This window comes from Camelina sativa, chromosome 17, assembly GCF_030686135.1.
Source record: "Camelina sativa cultivar CO46 ecotype springtype chromosome 17, ASM3068613v1".
Taxonomy (NCBI): domain Eukaryota; kingdom Viridiplantae; phylum Streptophyta; class Magnoliopsida; order Brassicales; family Brassicaceae; genus Camelina; species Camelina sativa.
The window spans coordinates 10,398,065-10,415,494 of NC_141896.1; the positions used below are offsets into that span (position 1 = coordinate 10,398,065).

Sequence of the window (17,430 nt, forward strand, 5' to 3'; positions counted from 1 at the left end):
ATGTATATATATTTTAATGAATTATTTAGGATAAATTTGTTGTAAATCTATAAGAATCACATGTACATATGAATCTTAGTGCTCTTTTTACTAATCATATTCCGCAAGGGTAAGTGCGTGTACGAGTGACTGTGTGAAAAAGGGATAGGTAAGAAAAATAATGCACACACAGACACAACTTCACGACAAAAGATGCCGTGAAGAATTTGGCCCCAAGGATTGCGGGAATAATCAACACTTGTTTGGTATAGTGCCTTACATGCATCTACATTTACAAATCCGATCCACACACACACCCTATAAAAAGATCTATATAAAAATGCATCTCAAAATTGATGAGAACCATTGCAACAAATTGTTAACTAAATATGCTATCTACGATAGTCATAATTTGGTTGTATGCGTATCTCTTATGTAATAAATCACATACGTACAGACAGAGAGAGCGAGAGATATATGCATATACTATATATGTGATGTTTAAAAATGAAGATGATATTGGGCACAAATGACATGATCATAATATTGTCAAAGGTATGGGATAATAGCGATACATGGGAATGATATGTTTTGATTCGAACCCACCCCAACAAGCACAACAACGACAATTATAATTAATAATATATAGTAAAGAAAAGTTTTGTGGAATTCTAATTCCAATATTCTCAATTATTGGCCACATAAAAGAATAAAAAAGAGAGAAAAATGCCCATTTTCTAAATTCCCGAATTTAATAACAACTACGATTGGTTCGATTACATATATGTATTATCATAAGAATAAATTTCGTTTCACCATCCTTTCAGTATTACTATTTCGTTCCATATTGTCATGATTTGATTTGTTACTGCAATTTTTTTTTTTGTCTTTTATTGATCATATATTCCTCGTTATGTTGATCTTTTTCCGAAGTTAACAAAACATTCCACTGCCAACGCACTTTAGGTTTTTCATTTTTGTTCGGTTTTGTTTTTGATTTGATAAATATATTGTCAAGTTCGAATATATGCTTTATATATACATCAATATAAGTTATGGATGAAATATCAACTTGCTGATTTGCGATTCTTGTTGGTACAGCTTTAAAAGGGAAGCATAACCTACTCTTGTGCTTGTGGTGTCGTTTTGTTGATTAAGATCAAAGATCGATTCTGATTTGGTACATATAAATACTAATTACCACTAAAAAATCTATACAAAAAGTTATATATTTTGAAGTTAGAATTAGATTAGTCTTTGTTTATCCTAAATATCATTTTATTTTTGTACAAGTTTAACTTAATTGGTATATATATATAACTTACAAAATTTTCACTAGTATCTATCGTTATTACTTTGTCTCGTGATAATAATTAAGATTCTTTTGCTTAAATGATGGTGTTTGATATTGAGATTTATATATTAATTAAAATATGGTTCATTTTTTGGATATTTAGTTAATACGTAATAAATAGTTTACAATCCCAAATTCCCATGTAATTACAAAATTATATATCTATATATCAATATATGTTTATAAATTGAATAGAATAAAGAAAAACACATCAGTATATGAACAATGCGAAAAATTATTGCATGCATATGCATGGTTGATATTGGTATCGAAATTGTGTAAACCAATTGAAAACTTATCGATGCACATACTTTATGAATCGTATAATCCTCCGATATAAGCTTTAAAATCTAAAAAAGACCAGTAAAACAAAATCATAAGAATTATTATCCCATTTTAGAACCCAGACCAGGAGTTTTGTGGTCGGTTTTAACAGCCGCATGCATGCGTGAACAAGACAGCACTAAAAACGAAGTGGAATCGACTCGTCGTCACTCGTACTATAAATCTCCCCAGAATTTCTTAAAAAAGTCTTTGCACATGCATATTAGAAAGAAAAAATAAATTTCGCGATAAAAAAACTCTTATGTGATAATGTGATATATGAATGTGGTCTTCTTATATATGCTTTATGGTTTTTTTTTGTTTTCTGGTTTTTTATTTCGTTTTAAGCTTTATAGGGGTTATCATCTCCATGTTATGTAAATCAATCCAGCAAGCAGCAAGGAAAGAAAAGATTTCTACAAGGATTATGACTAATGCAACAAATTGAATCTTCTAACGTAATTTTACGTACGGATTGACTTGTACATAAACTTACATATAGAGTATAGTATTTCACTATATCAGTGATTATAACACCTGTTTGACATGAAATTGTCGTTTTAGTATATTGTAATTAAATGACAAATTTGATGGACGAAATACGATAATTATCCCATATGAAAACTTAAAAAGGCTGATCATGGAATAATGATTAATTTGTGACAAAAAAAAAAAGGAATAATGATTAATTATCATAATTTAAGATTGAAGATAGATATATATCGAGTTCAACTTATTGGGTCCATCCAATAGGTTTTTTAATCTTCCACACCATATAATATATATCTGAAAATTTGATAACTATCAAAAGAAAATAAAAATTTGTCGCAGTCAACAAGGGACCTAACCGCCCTAAGATTCCACCAAACCCAACACTGCAAAGACCACTTAACTTAACGTGACTAAGCACATGTCGTGTGGCTCTTCTCATTCCATGTTGCGTCCTCTAAAAATCATCACACTGTTTTTATGATTTTAGACTATAATCATCACACTGTTTTTTCCTTTCGCGGCTTTCTTCTCTTTCTTAAGTTTATATCTATGTGTAAGAAACTTAATTTTTGGGTTTGCCAACTAATTTGTATTAGACAAAGAACAAATTAAGGTTTTTTTTTTAAAAGACAAAGAACAATCACGGAGTACAGACACTTCACAATGGATACATATTAAACCCACGATAGATAGAGTCAAGCTCACAAAAATAGAAACTGAACTTACAAAAAAGATTAAGCATAATAAACTCCTTATGTTTTAACATAACCGGATAAACAAACTCTAAAAATCATCATAATTAGATTCAAAAGCTTCTAGTATTGTTAGTAAATAAACGAGTTTATTTTTGTTTGATATAATCCCTGAAACTTTGGGCACAGAAGAGGAAATTTGAGGCCTATTTTAAGCCCAACTATTTACAAAGTATAGCGAAAATTTGTAGAATTCATTTTGAAAAATTCTTAATTGTTTAGTGTTTTATATCGGAAGGGATAAGATACTACAAAGCAAATCCATAGAAACAGAGAAGTCAGAGCAGTGACAACTAACAGTGGCGAAAAACTCAACTCGACCGCTCTATAAGCCCATGCGATAGTTTTGTGTTGGTGACCAAAAGGTGGCTTCGCATACCTTAATGTTTATTGATGATCAAAGGCTCAAAGCATAACAAAAGTTCTTGAAACATGTTTTTTTTTATATAGATGTTTAACGAAGACTGAGACGAAGACTGAGAAGTGATAAGCGACAAAGAAGTGGCTTCTATATTTATTACAAACAAAAGAGACATACGTGTGTGATTTTGTCATAGCTGGACGGATTTATTTATATTCAGCGGCCAGCTACAGTGTCCGACCATGGTACAGTCTTGATCCACTGCTACTAGTATCGCCTTGTTCATATATGATGTGAACACCAAGCAAGTGCTCAGTCTCCTGATCAGGATTCTAAACGGACAGCTTATGTTCAGTTGTTTTTACTTTCAAGGCCGCTAGCTCTGAAGCTACTTCTTTCATCCTTGGCCTTTCCTCTCCCATCAGTCTCGTACACTCAACAGCAATTCTTGCAGATTTCTGGATCTTTCTCTGATTAACCTCGTTTATCACTCGCCCGTCGATAACCTCGTGCAACCTATTCTCTTTTGTGGCAGAAACAAAGTAACTCACCAGATGTCTTGACTGTTGTGGCCGTTCAAAGCACCATCGAATTTGACCTAAGATCAATTCCATGAGGACTACTCCAAAAGAAAACACATCACTCTTGTCACTAAGAAACCCTGTGTCGTAGTATTCCGGATCAAGATAGCCTCTAGTGCCTTGCACCATAGTTTTGAGTTGCTCTTTATCCATCGGGATCATTCTTGATGCCCCAAAGTCAGCTACCTTTGCAGTCAAGTTTTCATCCAGTAGGACGCTAGCCTGTTAAACTCGGGCTTTACTATGAGCTTCCAACTCAAAACCAATTGGCAATGATTGGAGAGGCCCTAACCCTTTATATATTACTCTTTACATCTATCAGATGTGGGATCTTTTCTCCACAAGCCTCCTCGAGATAATGGCTATTCTAGCCGTCCATCACGCCCCCTCGAGATAATGCTATATTTTTTTCAGCTATCTCGATGGAATTGGGCCTTCCTTTAGGCCATCAATTACTGGGGTGATCGGACCTCTATCCGGGCCGGATTAATTAACAGGTCAGCGTGTGTAGGCTCTGATACCATGTTAAACTCGGGCTTTACTATGGGCTTCCAACTCAAAACCAATTGGCAATGAGTGGAGAGACCATAACCCTTTATATTTTACTTAAGTCTCTTCACATCTATCAGATGTGGGATAATTTCTCCACATAGCCGTCTTCACATCCCTGTGGATGATTGGAATAGAAGCAGATGAGTGAAGATAAGCAAGAGTTTCCGCCACTTCTACAGCTATCCTCAGACGGTGTTCCCATGTAAGGGAAGCATCGAACATGGAACCATGCAAGTGATCAAAAAGGGTGCCACTCGGAATATACTCATATACCAATAAGGGAATCTCGGTCTCTAGACAGCATCCCAAAAGCTTGACCACGTTTCTGTGGTTGATTTGTGAAAGTACGATCACCTCGTTAATGAACTGCTCTACTTGGCTATTGTCTCTAAGCCGAGCTTTCTTTATAGCAACTATAGAGTTATCTGACAATGTCCCTTTGTAGACTTTTCCCTGGCCTCCCTCGCCCAGTATCCTGCTCTCATCGTAACCCATTGTTGCTTCCTTATGGCTTCCTCAGTGAAGATAATGACATCTACATCTGATGGTAACATGCCACCGCCATTTTTCTTGAATAACTTTTGTCGGAGCTCAGTTTTCTTCCGATGCTTAATTTTTTGTTTTATACAGCTAGCGATAACAAGCAGGACGACCAAGAAGCCGATGATGGTTCCTGAGCACAACATCATACACACACAGATATGATTAGAGAGTGAGTTGATCTGGGAAACAATTAATGGATTATGTTGAATTAGTGAGTTTATGAGAAAAATAGTTTTAAATAGTGAGTTTATGTATGAAGCTGCATAATTCACTATAATATTTGAAGAACATGAAGTGATGATATATGTTCGATTATTGGATCTATCTTTTGATAGGAAGTACTTCTGTTTGATATAGTTATATCTATATGGGTTGATATACACACAAAAAAATACACATGCAACTAATTTTGTTATACAAAAGAAATAGGTATCTGATTTTATTCTATTTAGGCAATGAGACTACAAAAGTGTAATTAGCAAATTACAGAGAAAGAGTACTTTTTAACTTATTTATTATTATTATTATTATTTATTTTTATTTTTTTTAACCTTTCTTTTCTATTAAAATTAAAAAAGCTATGACCTAAGTCATACAGTTTTAAACACTACAACAATGAAGCCGTAAGACAATATTACACGAAATATAAACTTAGTAACCGAATCTTCCGCTTCGGTTGACTTCTTAGTTCATTATAGAGAGGATAACTAGCCACGTCCATGGCGGCCACGATTTCTGCGGCCACGATTTCCGCGGCCACGGTTTCCGCGTCCACAGTTACCTCTTCCTCGAGCATTTGAGGACTCTTGCACCTCCTTAGCTTTAACGGACGGTTGAACCGGTCTCTCGCAGTAGTCTTTGCCCGGAGGGAGTCATATGATCCATCATTTCGGACTCACTGTCGGACCCATCTGAATCAGCTGACTCTCCATCTGAAGGAAGTGAATCCCCATCTGAAAAAGAGGAACCCAAACGGCTGAACCTGTTTTTAGCAAGCACATTTCCTATCTCACAATCACTTAGAATCTCATTATTCTTTGTGCCTACACCTTCCAAAGCTTTTTCAACTGTGCATATCGCCTCAGTTACATCTTCAACTTCATCATTCTGGTGGCATTCTACCTCTTTGGAGCTTTGACCTATGACTTGGATTGGGCCAGCCTCAATATCTAAGGCTGTACTTAGTTGGGTTACTGATTTTGCGGTAATAACAACAATTGGAGGCTCCTGTTTATTAGTGTTTGGTGAATCCAAAACTGTAGCAGCAGCTAAACTCTCAACTTGAGTGACGACCTCATTGGATGCAAGTTTGGTGGGACTTGCCTTTGGCAAATGTGGTTGCATACAGCGGGAAACCTTATGCCCTAACTGTCCACAACCTGCACATTTAGCTGGAATCCAAGCATATTCAACATCAACCATTGAAATATTATCTTTTTATCTGCTTCTACAATCCTAGGAGGAAAAGCTTTACTCAACTCAACTTCCACCAAGATCTTGGCCTCACCCATTAGTGAAGGGTCCAGTCTTGATTTGTAAGTAGCCATAGGAGCACCTAACCCTGATGCAATATGGCTAATTCCCGGAATTGAGTACAAACTGTTTGGAATATTTTTAAGAGTTACCCAAACAGGAATAGTCGATATGGCAGGGAGATCAAATGTATCTGCAGTAGACCAAGGAGCTACAAACATCATACAATCATCAATATGCCACAATCCTCTTTGAAGAACCCATGTTCTGGTTGAAGCATCCGGAATATGGAAGAGAAACTTAGAATCATCTAGCTTGCACATATATATTCTACACCTTCTACCCCATATTCTATTGACTACTGCATGAACCAAACCCCCAGAAGGAGGACTACATCTATAGAACTGTCCTAAAATATATTCCTTCTGATTCTCAAGACCTTGCAACATTACCTGACTTGGAATTGTTACCTTTGGAGTTCCATCTTCCATGTACTCCGGTGATGTTGCTCTGTACAAATTCCTCGCTGCTGGATCCATTTTTGCAACCCAAGGAAACCTCATATTATCTTCCTTTGTTGAATCCTTGTGAGATTGCCTCGGATCAGGAAACGCTCCAAAGGTCGAAGAAGTGGAGAAGTTAAGTGGCTTTGACCAAGCCCCTTTCAGATTTGAAGATACTAGTTTATCTGAAGTAATTGACTTATCCAAACTTGCAACATTCAGCAGTGGCACAAAAAAACCGAGAACATCGTTAGCTAGCGGCGGCGCATCAGGAAAAACTAAAGCCTCGCCATGTACCGGGTTCAAAGGTGTTGAAGACGGTGGTGAGGAGCTCTTCAAAGAAACCGTCGAAGTAATAGCTTCCACTGCAGAGAGGATCCTTGCAGGTCTCACCTGAGAAGAAGCATGAACCGGAGCAGAGGAAGCGGCGACTTGGTTCACATTCGTTAACACCGACCCCGACCAGCGATGCTTGCTAGGCCAACGCGGGTCTGGAATTGGAGTTCTGGTCGAGACTCGACGGAGGAGGATCGCCGGAAATTTCATTCAGTTCCGATCCCAGATCCATGATGATTGGGATGAGAAAAGGCACTGAGACTTGGTTCAATAGCTAACTATCGATGAGACGATTCCAATGATGGTGATCGTGATTAGCAACGCGCCGGAGCAGCGCCGTTACTGTGAGGACTGTCGGAAAGTTTTTGTTTTTGTTTTTCTCTTTTCGCGTCTTAAGAAAAAGAGAGAGAGAAATCTTTAACTAAACTAACTTATTTATTATTGTTATTTATTAGAGAGTCTTATTTATTTATTACAAAAAAGTTGTAATAAGAAAAGAAAAAAATTAGTTACAATGCAGAGCTAATATTTTTTTTTTTTAATTAAATTAAACTTGCCATTTAGCAACTAATTTCCCGTTATGGTAAATTCCATCATCTTTAGCGATCCACATACGTAAACCATTACATGGACGTATATTGGGTCCTATGGGCACTTCCATAAAATAAAGTCCGTGTCGTTGTTGTCCTTCGTGATACAAATCAAAACGTATTAAACCCGGTGTAGGCGGCTTTTGTATGAAGCTAAAGACGGATGGTCTTTCATTGAATTTCAAAATTTGGGTCCTTAAATCATGTCTAACAGTGAGGGTACGACCAGGGCCGAGCTTGTTTTGAAATCCTATCAGAACTTATTCGCATTTTATTGCCTCGCTAAACCCAAAATACATAGAAATAACTAACATGAAAACTATAAGATGATTCATTATGTTACGTGAGAAGAAATCTTTTTTGGAGTAATATGAATCTAAAGGCATCGAAGTAGAATAGTTATAGTTTGTTTGTGTGGTTACTTTTTATTGTTTATGGCTTTAGCTAAATTTAAACATATGGCCAAAGGAAACTTAATGTCAAATGGCGACAAATAAGGTTGGACACTGATGAATTAACCTTACAAATTATAGCTAATCACGAAAAAATCTTAAATCTAAATAAAGATATTGGAAGCGTGTCATTTGTAAAATGTTTGTATTACCATGAATTAAATTTCTCAATGAAATTAAAACATAAATTGACAAAATTGAAGATTGTTTCTTAAATTTGTGGCTATGTAACCAAGGGGATTTTTAATTTAAAACATCTTCTATTAGTGAAAATCGTGAACCTAAGCTCAAATATTAGACCATATCGTTAGAAAAATATAATCAAATTTGCTTTATCCATCATAGCAAGTACAACATACCATAAGAAAATTTTCAACCAAATCGCGAATGTGTCTATTCTATGATTCTATCTCGCTTTCTATGGTTATATGGGGCAAAAGGTTAAATCTCCATTTGAGTCTAATAATCTGTTTTTTTTTTTAAAAAAAAAAAAAAAAAAAAAAGACAAAGAACAATTATGGAATACAAACACTTCACAATGGATACATATTAAACCCACGATAGATAGAGAGTCAAGCGCACAAAAATAGAAACTGAAATTACTATAAGGATTGGATTAAGCATAATAAACTCCTTAATATGTTTTTTGGGGGTTATGCTGCGTTTTTGTAGCATCGTTCTCAAAGGTAACTCCACAACTCGCAACCTTCACTCTTCCACGTGGGTGATCCAGCCGTCAGTTTGAAAAGCCTTTTAATCAATCTCGAATATATAGTCGAATTTTTTTTTTTTTTTTAGTTGTTAGAGCTTTAATTTGATACGGGTTTAGAACGATCTAAATATGTAACACTTCACCCTTAATTTATTTGTGAAATGAATGTTGTACTACTTGTACAATTTATATAAACCATCGGTTCAACATAACCAGATAAACCAACTCTAAAAATCATCATAATTGGATTCGAAAGCTTCTACTATTTTAGTAAAATAAACATGGTTTGTTTCTTTTGGTCTCTCTGATTGTTATTCGAAAGCTTCTAATTTTTTTTATACAAAAGAATAGGTATCTGATTTTATTCTATCTAGGCAATGAGAGTACAAAAGTGTATAAGCATGAAGAATATAATTTAGCTATGTAATTAAGGAAAAAGAGAGAGTGAAGGAGCGTAAAATACTCAAAAGAGGTAAGCAAATTTCACGGGGGAAAGCATTTTTTTTTTTTTTTTTTTGATTAGAGAGGCTTATTTATTGATTTTTTTTTTAACAAAAATAAAATTAAATTCATACTATTAAAAAAAAGGAAAAAAAAAAATAAGTTACAGAACGGAGCAGAGGAAAAAGCAACTATAATTAATTAATTAATTAAAATTAAATTCTATCTCATCATCGTGTTCGATCTCGACTCCAGAGACGCCTGCTTCATCGCCGGCGTCGCTGTAGCACTCTCTCTCTCTCTGGCCGAGCCTCCTTTTCCGAGTACGTTTTATTTTAAATTTAATTATTCGCTTTTATCATCCGATCCGAGAGAGAGAGTAATCCTCGTGGAATCGGATCCTCTTTTGCGGTTTTTTTTTTTTTTGCTCTTCTCTCTCTCTCTGTGACGGTTCCTGGATCGATGTATTTGACCTGAATCCAAGATTTGGTGTGTGTTATATATATTTGATTGAATCCGTTGAATTTGTTAGTTTTGTGTTGTTTATGACTGATCCGTTTAGAAAGATAAGAATGCAGAAACTAAACTCTATGGTGATTTTGATTTTTGATCTGAAGGGCTCTCTCGTGTGGGGAAAAAAAGAAAAAAAAAACAAAATTGAGGAATTGGCAAGAAGGATTCGAAAGAGAATGGAGTTTAACAAGCAACAAGAACAACAACAAGTTACAGTTTCTTCTTCTATGGAGGAGAAAACGGATCCTTCCTGCATTTCTCAATTCCCACAGCCCAACATGGCTGCGGATTTACTCAAGAGTCATACACATACTACTTCTTCCCCTCCTCCTCCTCCTCCTCCTCTTATTAAAGGTCTCGCCTTTTTTTTCTTTTTTTTGTTACTTCCTCTCTTCTTCTGTTGTTTTATATTATTATTATTTGGTTAACTTAGAGGGTCTTGTTGTGTTATGTCATCGTCTGATATACATACTATGTGTTTTGGATTTTGTTCTCACTAATGCAGTAGTGGAGCAAGGGAGTGAAGATGATGATTTTGATACCCCTGAGGTGTGTGTGTGTGACTCTCTTCTCTCTCTCTACTTGTGGTGTGTTTCTTTTTTTTTTTTTCTATTTATACAAGCAAGGAGATACTAACTTGATGGAATCAGGAGGCGGGCAATGGACATAATTCCGATCCAGCAAGCTTGGACGCTGATTTAACTGAGTACAAAAAGAAGGCCACTATTATTGTCGAGGAATACTTTGGCACCAATGATGTTGTCTCCGTTGCTAATGAACTCAAGGAGCTTGGCATGCCTGAGTACCGTTACTATTTTGTCAAGAAATTAGTCTCCATGGCTATGGATCGACATGACAAGGAGAAAGAAATGGCTGCTTTTCTCCTCTCTACCCTTTATGCTCATGTCATTGATCCCCCTGAGGTTTACAGAGGTTTCAACAAACTCCTCGCTTCTGCTGATGATTTCTCCGTTGATATCCCCGATGCTGTTGATGTTCTTGCTGTCTTCGTCGCTCGTGCCATTGTCGACGACATTCTTCCTCCTGCTTTTCTCAAGAAACAAATGAAGTTGTTGCCAGATTCCTCCAAAGGTGTCGAGGTTCTCAGAAAGGCTGAGAAAAGCTACCTAGCCACTCCGCTTCATGCTGAAGTTGTTGAGAAGAGATGGGGAGGTACTGATAACTGGACTGCTGATGATGTCAAAGCAAGGATCAACGACTTGTTGAAAGAGTTCGTGATGAGTGGAGACAAAACCGAAGCTTTTAGATGCATCAAAGGACTGAAAGTTCCCTTCTTTCATCATGAGATTGTCAAACGAGCACTGATTATGGCCATGGAAAAGCGAAAAGCACAAGCCAGGCTGCTAGATCTTTTAAAAGAAACAATTGAGGTTGGTCTCATTAATTCCACCCAGGTGACTAAAGGGTTTAGCAGAATCATCGATTCAATTGAAGATTTGTCCCTTGACATACCAGATGCACGCCGTGTATTACAGTCTTTCATCTCTCAAGCGGCTTCTGAAGGATGGTTATGTGCTTCTTCTCTGAAATCACTCTCCGCTGATTCAGGAGAAAAGCTGCTTGAAAACTCCAGCGCCAATGTTTTTAAAGACAAGGCTAAGTCCATCATCCGAGAGTATTTCCTTTCAGGTGACACTTCAGAGGTTGTGCATTGCCTAGAAACCGAGTTGGATGCATCTTCGAGTCAGCTGCGCGCAATCTTTGTCAAATATCTGATAACTCTAGCAATGGACAGGAAGAAAAGAGAGAAAGAGATGGCTTGTGTGCTTGTCTCTACTCTTGGTTTCCCTCCCAGAGATGTCAGAAAGGCCTTCTCGATGCTCATAGAATCTGCAGATGACACTGCTTTAGACAACCCAGTGGTTGTTGAAGACCTTGCCATGTTCTTAGCAAGAGCTGTGGTTGACGAGGTGCTAGCTCCACGGGATCTAGAAGAAGTGTTAAACCAGACCCCCGAGGCAGGCTCAAGCGTGGGCGAAAAAGTGATCCAAATGGCGAAAACATTGCTGAAAGCACGTCTTTCAGGTGAACGGATCTTACGTTGCTGGGGAGGAGGAGGAATCGAGACAAATTCGCCTGGATCGACCGTGCAGGAAGTGAAAGAGAAGATACAGATTCTTCTAGAAGAGTATGTCTCAGGTGGAGACCTCAGAGAAGCATGTAGGTGCGTCAAGGAACTGGGAATGCCGTTTTTTCACCACGAAGTTGTGAAGAAGTCAGTGGTGAGGATCATAGAAGAGAAAGAGAAGGAGGAGCGGTTATGGAAGCTACTAAAAGTGTGTTTTGATTCGGGACTAGTGACGATATATCAGATGACCAAAGGGTTTAAAAGAGTTGATGAATCACTTGAAGATCTGTCTTTGGATGTCCCTGATGCTGCGAAAAAGTTTTCAAGCTGCGTGGAAAGAGCCAAGCTTGAAGGGTTCTTGGACGAATCATTCGCTTCTGAATCTGAGGATTCGTCTTCACAAAGTAAGAAACAGAACGGCTCGTCTTCGTCTGGATGATTATTAACAAGTAGAACACCAACCTCAAAACCTTTTTTAGAGACGTTGGTTTCACGCAAACATTACCTTTGAAACTCCTTTTTATTTTTATTTTTTTTTATAAGCAAACTCAAAGTTTTGGATACTTTTGCTGACGTTTCTCTTACAGAAAACAAATTCTCTTATATTTTTGTCTTAGTGACGTTTTTTGTTATAGCACACATTACTTTACCGACCTGTTTCTTTTTTTTTTTTTTTTTTTTGTTTCGTTGTCAATCATCATCACATTGAACATTTTTTTTTTGTAATGTTTTTTTTCATACAGAATCTTCTAGTTTTGGTCTATGATATTTATCCTCTACTCCTCTCATGAAAGCTGGACAGAGCCCCACGGCAACGAGTCTTCCAGCTATTTTCCTTTTTCGATTAAAAGTACAATAATAAGACTTTTGGTTCCTTCCCCCCCAAAAAGATCGATCATAGAGATCGAAATTGGCGCTCCTTTTCTATTTTCTCTGTCCCTCTCTGCTTTTCCAAATCCGAACAACAGAGCTCGTTGCTCTTTTTTCCTTTTTGTTCTTTCCAAAACAAAGATCAGAACATATTGACTGTGTCAGTGAAACATGTCGTCGATGCGAAGAAGAACTTTGCTCAAAGTTATTGTTCTTGGAGACAGCGGGTTAGCTTTAATAATTAATTTTTCACACTTTTTTTTTTTTTTTTTTTTTTCCATACATAACTTTTTTATTCCTTCTTAATTTAATCATTTCTCTTGTTTTTGTTTCTGTTTCTGTTTCTGTCCCCAATAATCATCTCAGGGTTGGCAAAACATCGTTGATGAATCAGTATTCTAACTAAATTCTTGATTCTCTTTTTTCTTCTTCTTTTTTTTTTTGTAGTTGTCGGTGAGGAAAAAAAAAACTATTTTAAGCTGGTTTTTTTTTTTGTGTGTGTAGATATGTGAATAACAAGTTTAGTCAACAGTATAAAGCTACGATCGGAGCTGATTTTGTCACTAAGGAGCTTCAAGTCGATGACAGGCTTGTCACATTGCAAGTGAGGTTTTTCTTTCTTCTGGTTTCTAAAATTTTGATGTCCAGTTTTTATATATATATATATGAATTAATTTATCTATTTTAAAAAAAAAGATATGGGACACTGCTGGGCAAGAGAGGTTTCAGAGTCTTGGTGTTGCTTTCTATAGAGGTGCAGATTGTTGTGTTCTTGTCTATGATGTTAATTACCTCAAGTCGTTTGATTCTCTCGATAATTGGCACGACGAGTTTCTTAAACAGGTTGCTTTATTATATTTGATCCTCATCACATTAATTTTCTCTTATCAAAATATATACTGTATAGAATTCTTCTTCTTTTTTTAGTGACTGATCATATCAAATGTTTTGTGACAGGCTAGTCCACGTGATCCAAATGCATTCCCTTTCATACTTGTTGGTAACAAGGTTGATATAGATGGAGGAAACAGCCGAGTGGTATGTTTTTAGTCTCTTAGCTTTTTGTATCAAGAGAATTAGATATACGACAGATATATAGTACAAAGTCCTTGTAATTTTTGCTATACTTAGCTTGTTCCTTGATGATGTCTTCAGGTATCTGAGAAGAAAGCTAGAGAATGGTGTGCTGAAAAGGGAAACATAGTCTATTTCGAGACATCGGCTAAAGAAGATTACAATGTTGATGAGTCTTTCTTGTGCATCACAAAACTTGCCCTCGCGAATGAACGCGACCAAGATATGTATGTAAAACAACACTACAACCTCTTTCTTAATTTAGATTATAAAAAGAAAAAAAAAAAAAAAAAAAACAGAATTTCAATTGAGTCTTTTCTATCGGTGTTACAGATATTTCCAGGGGATTCCAGAGACTGGTTCGGAGCCTGAGCAAAGAGGAGGTTGTGCTTGCTAGCTAAAGAAACATCTTTTGCTCCTCTCTTGATCTGTGCATTTCATTTGCTTTGTCTGTTGTTGTTGTGACTGAAATTTTGATGATGAGACGACCAAAAACAAAACTCAAAGTAAGGTTTTGGTTATTGCTGGTTCATCATCATCTTTGATATTTTTGTGATTAACAATTTTGTATGTAATAATTTTTTTTGTACTCTTTGTTATGCAAATCGAAAACCTTATGAGTCCGGTACAACCGTAATTAACCGAATCCGGTTCGGTCTGAAATATCAGTTACGCAATTAGGCGGGTGACGTGGCGCTTCCTTCCCCACTGGTTTCGCTCCTTCGTATTCATTTCAGTTGAATCGTCGTCAATCTATTTCGATTTCTCTCATTTCTCTCTCTTCTCTCTGTCTCTCTCTGTTGTTTGTTTAACACAATGGCGACGACTAGTTTAGTAACCGGACTAAAAGTGTTTTTACCGGTAATGTTCTGTGTGATGCTCGGGACTCTTGTCTACACCATCATCACCGATGGCCTTCCTTTACCTGATCGTCATGATGTCTTCACACCGTAAAACCCCCAAATTCTCCTCTCTTTCTTTATTTTCACACAATACAAAGATATGTTTGTTCATGTTCGTTTCGTTACGTTTTTATTTCAGATGGTTCGTTACGACAATTTTGGATTTCTACATCAATATCGTACCTATAGCGGTATGCTTATATCTAGCTTTCCAGAAATTCTTGATGAACCTTTACTTGTTTTTTATTAAAAGTTTGAATCTTTACTTGTTTTTTTATTTCTTGAATTCAGGTTTGGATTGTGTATAAGGAGTCTACATGGTCTGGTTCAATACTTTGGACCATTTTGCTTATTATCTTTGGAAGGTATCATCTGAATTCTGAAGCAAGATCATATAGACTACATTACCTTGAATTTGTTGTAAATTTTTTTGTCTTTTGTTTCCAGCCTCACGACCTGTGTGTATCTGTTTCTTCAACTTCTTAAGCTGACAACTCAAGAAGCTTCGGAAGATCCTATGTACTATTTGTTACTTCGAGATTCAATCAAGTATGTGTTTCCCATTTTGGTTTTTCAACTTGTTTTCTCTGTTGTGAGTTCAATTTCATTTTGTTATCTCTTTAATAAATTGATGTGATTAGAGTTACAGTAATGATTCTGTTCTCCAAGCTGAACTCATTATCTGCTGTATAGTGTGTGGGAGAGTTCTAGACCAATTTATTCAATGTATGGAAATATGTGTTTCTTGTTTAGGGATGGAGTGGGTTTGAGAGACAAGAGTTCTCTTGTTGTCACTGCAAGATTTGCGTTTGGTGCTTTAGGATGTGTGATGCTAGGAGCTTTGATTTACACTATCTTGACTTATGGTTCTCCTTTCCACATGGAGCTTCTATACCCGTGAGTTTCATTTCTTTCTGCATTTTTTTTTTTTTTTTTTTTTTTTTGTGTTTGAATCATCTGTCCCTTGCTTTGCTTTAATTCATTGGCTAAACCTTTTTCACAGATGGATGGTGGTTTTATTGGTTAACTTCTACATTCATGTTGCGGTATTATCAGTAAGTCCCAAATCTTTCACTACATCATAACTAAAGTATCATCATCTCTTGCTCCTTTTGGTTTTCTACAAAATGGCTAGAGTAGTGCTTTGGATGGTGATTAATAACAATAGCCTATAAGCTATATAAGCTCTGTTATAACTGTTTTTGCTACATATTTTGCTCTTCCATTAGTCATTTACTCTTTTTATTTCAGGTTTGGGTTGTCTATAAAGAAACTAGTTGGATCATTGGAATTCTATGGGTTGCTCTATTGATAGGTCTTGGCAGGTACAATTCTCTCTCAAAGTCTTAAGACTCTTGATGGATAAGAACATTTTTCATTCATGTTTTATTTGATACTTCTTTCAGCGTTGGCACTAGCGTAGCCATTGTCGTGCAACTGTTCCGTCTCTCTCCTCTTGACCCGCTCTACCTTGTTCTGGTGAACAACAGTAATCGGTAAGCTAGGACTATGCAAAGAGATTATTTCTTCTCTTAAGACTTAAAAAACGTTATCTTAGGAGATTGATTAGATACTCAAACAAGCTTATAAACATATATACTCTTATGTAATTCCTTTTTTTTACATTTTAATCTTTGGTTTGGAGGAAGCAAAGTTAAAATTAAAGGCTAAGTAGTGAACTCTCATGGGTCATCGCAGGGCTGGAGATATGTATGAACGCACTCATTCTGCGGTTTTGCGTATGTGAAGCTGTGTGATTTCATTTTTAACTTCTTTTACCACAAAAGTTCAAAACTATTATAAGTTTGTATGTTCCATAGCTTTCTTTTGTATATTGTGTGACAAAACGTAGCCTGTTCCTCTGGGCATAAATGCAATTACTTTTGTAATCAACATTTTTGGTCATGAATACTTAAAGAACACATGGATTTAGAGACCTTTTAAGTCTGGAAATATTTGCTTTCTTGGACCGGTGAACTATTGGGCTGTTTTTATGGCATGTTTTGTAACTACATTGGATGCCACAATTACAATCTCCAGTCTCCACAATCTCCAGTCTTCGGTTAATTGATATGAATGTCTCTATATCTTTATATATGTTCTTATTTTATAAATTTCATCCATTTATAATTAATTAAGACATGAGGTAAAATTAGTACTTATGAGATTAAAAAAATAACAAACATATCTTAAATAATGTTGATTCAGTTTTTTTTTTGCGAATTATATTTTGTTAATTTTTTTTTGTATTTTCAATTCATACTAAGATATAGATTTGATATGATATATTAATTGTGTCATATAGAATTATTATTATATAAAGTTTGATGTCAAAATTATTCATTTACAAGATCGTGACACGTGTCAAATATATTGATTAGATGTTGACACGTGTCAATTTTTATTTTATTTTTATAAACGTAGTATGACAGCTAATTAATTTTACAAAATTTTACATTTTTATATTTAAAAGAAAATATTTTCTAAATCAAAAAAGAAAACTAACAAAATCAATATATTTTTCATTGTATGCTAAC

General features: G+C 35.9%; 3 protein-coding genes and 2 pseudogenes across 9 annotated transcripts; 3 read left to right on the forward strand and 2 right to left on the reverse strand.

Annotated features, from left to right (window-relative positions):
• Positions 1–3,374: 3,374 nt before the first annotated feature.
• LOC104756619 (wall-associated receptor kinase 5-like) lies at positions 3,375–5,100 on the reverse strand (annotated as a pseudogene).
• A 349-nt stretch (positions 5,101–5,449) lies between these two features.
• Positions 5,450–7,672, reverse strand: LOC104756620 (uncharacterized; annotated as a pseudogene). Its single transcript, XR_015585712.1, has one exon. The product of XR_015585712.1 is annotated as an uncharacterized LOC104756620 (transcript).
• Positions 7,673–9,427: 1,755 nt separating this feature from the next.
• Positions 9,428–12,650, forward strand: LOC104756621 (MA3 DOMAIN-CONTAINING TRANSLATION REGULATORY FACTOR 2). 2 transcript variants are annotated; one of them, XM_010479232.3, is made up of 4 exons: positions 9,428–9,768; positions 10,063–10,312; positions 10,464–10,507; positions 10,609–12,650. In XM_010479232.3, the coding sequence occupies exons 2-4, from the start codon at positions 10,135–10,137 to the stop codon at positions 12,484–12,486; spliced, it is 2,100 nt and encodes a 699-aa protein (XP_010477534.2). In that variant the 5' UTR covers positions 9,428–9,768; positions 10,063–10,134; the 3' UTR covers positions 12,487–12,650. The 2 variants fall into 2 exon arrangements, with proteins under 2 accessions (XP_010477534.2, XP_087351644.1); XM_087495518.1 differs by having other exon boundaries at positions 9,670–9,934.
• Positions 12,651–12,751: 101 nt separating this feature from the next.
• RABG3B (RAB GTPase homolog G3B) lies at positions 12,752–14,628 on the forward strand. Of its 2 annotated transcripts, XM_087495519.1 has the most exons (7): positions 12,752–13,144; positions 13,284–13,310; positions 13,422–13,521; positions 13,614–13,760; positions 13,875–13,955; positions 14,073–14,218; positions 14,325–14,628. In XM_087495519.1, the coding sequence occupies exons 1-7, from the start codon at positions 13,089–13,091 to the stop codon at positions 14,386–14,388; spliced, it is 621 nt and encodes a 206-aa protein (XP_087351645.1). In that variant the 5' UTR covers positions 12,752–13,088; the 3' UTR covers positions 14,389–14,628. The 2 variants fall into 2 exon arrangements, with proteins under 2 accessions (XP_087351645.1, XP_087351646.1); XM_087495520.1 differs by lacking the exon at positions 13,614–13,760 and having other exon boundaries at positions 12,848–13,144.
• Positions 14,629–14,650: 22 nt separating this feature from the next.
• On the forward strand, positions 14,651–16,831 carry LOC104756623 (uncharacterized). 4 transcript variants are annotated; one of them, XM_010479237.3, is made up of 9 exons: positions 14,651–14,941; positions 15,033–15,084; positions 15,185–15,258; positions 15,341–15,442; positions 15,647–15,790; positions 15,897–15,948; positions 16,145–16,218; positions 16,300–16,389; positions 16,592–16,831. In XM_010479237.3, exons 1-9 carry the CDS (start codon positions 14,808–14,810, stop codon positions 16,638–16,640), a joined length of 771 nt encoding a protein of 256 aa, XP_010477539.1. In that variant the 5' UTR covers positions 14,651–14,807; the 3' UTR covers positions 16,641–16,831. The 4 variants fall into 4 exon arrangements, with proteins under 4 accessions (XP_010477539.1, XP_010477540.1, XP_010477538.2 ...); XM_010479238.3 differs by having other exon boundaries at positions 14,670–14,941; positions 16,539–16,831; XM_010479236.3 differs by having other exon boundaries at positions 14,671–14,941; positions 16,543–16,831.
• Positions 16,832–17,430: the final 599 nt, after the last annotated feature.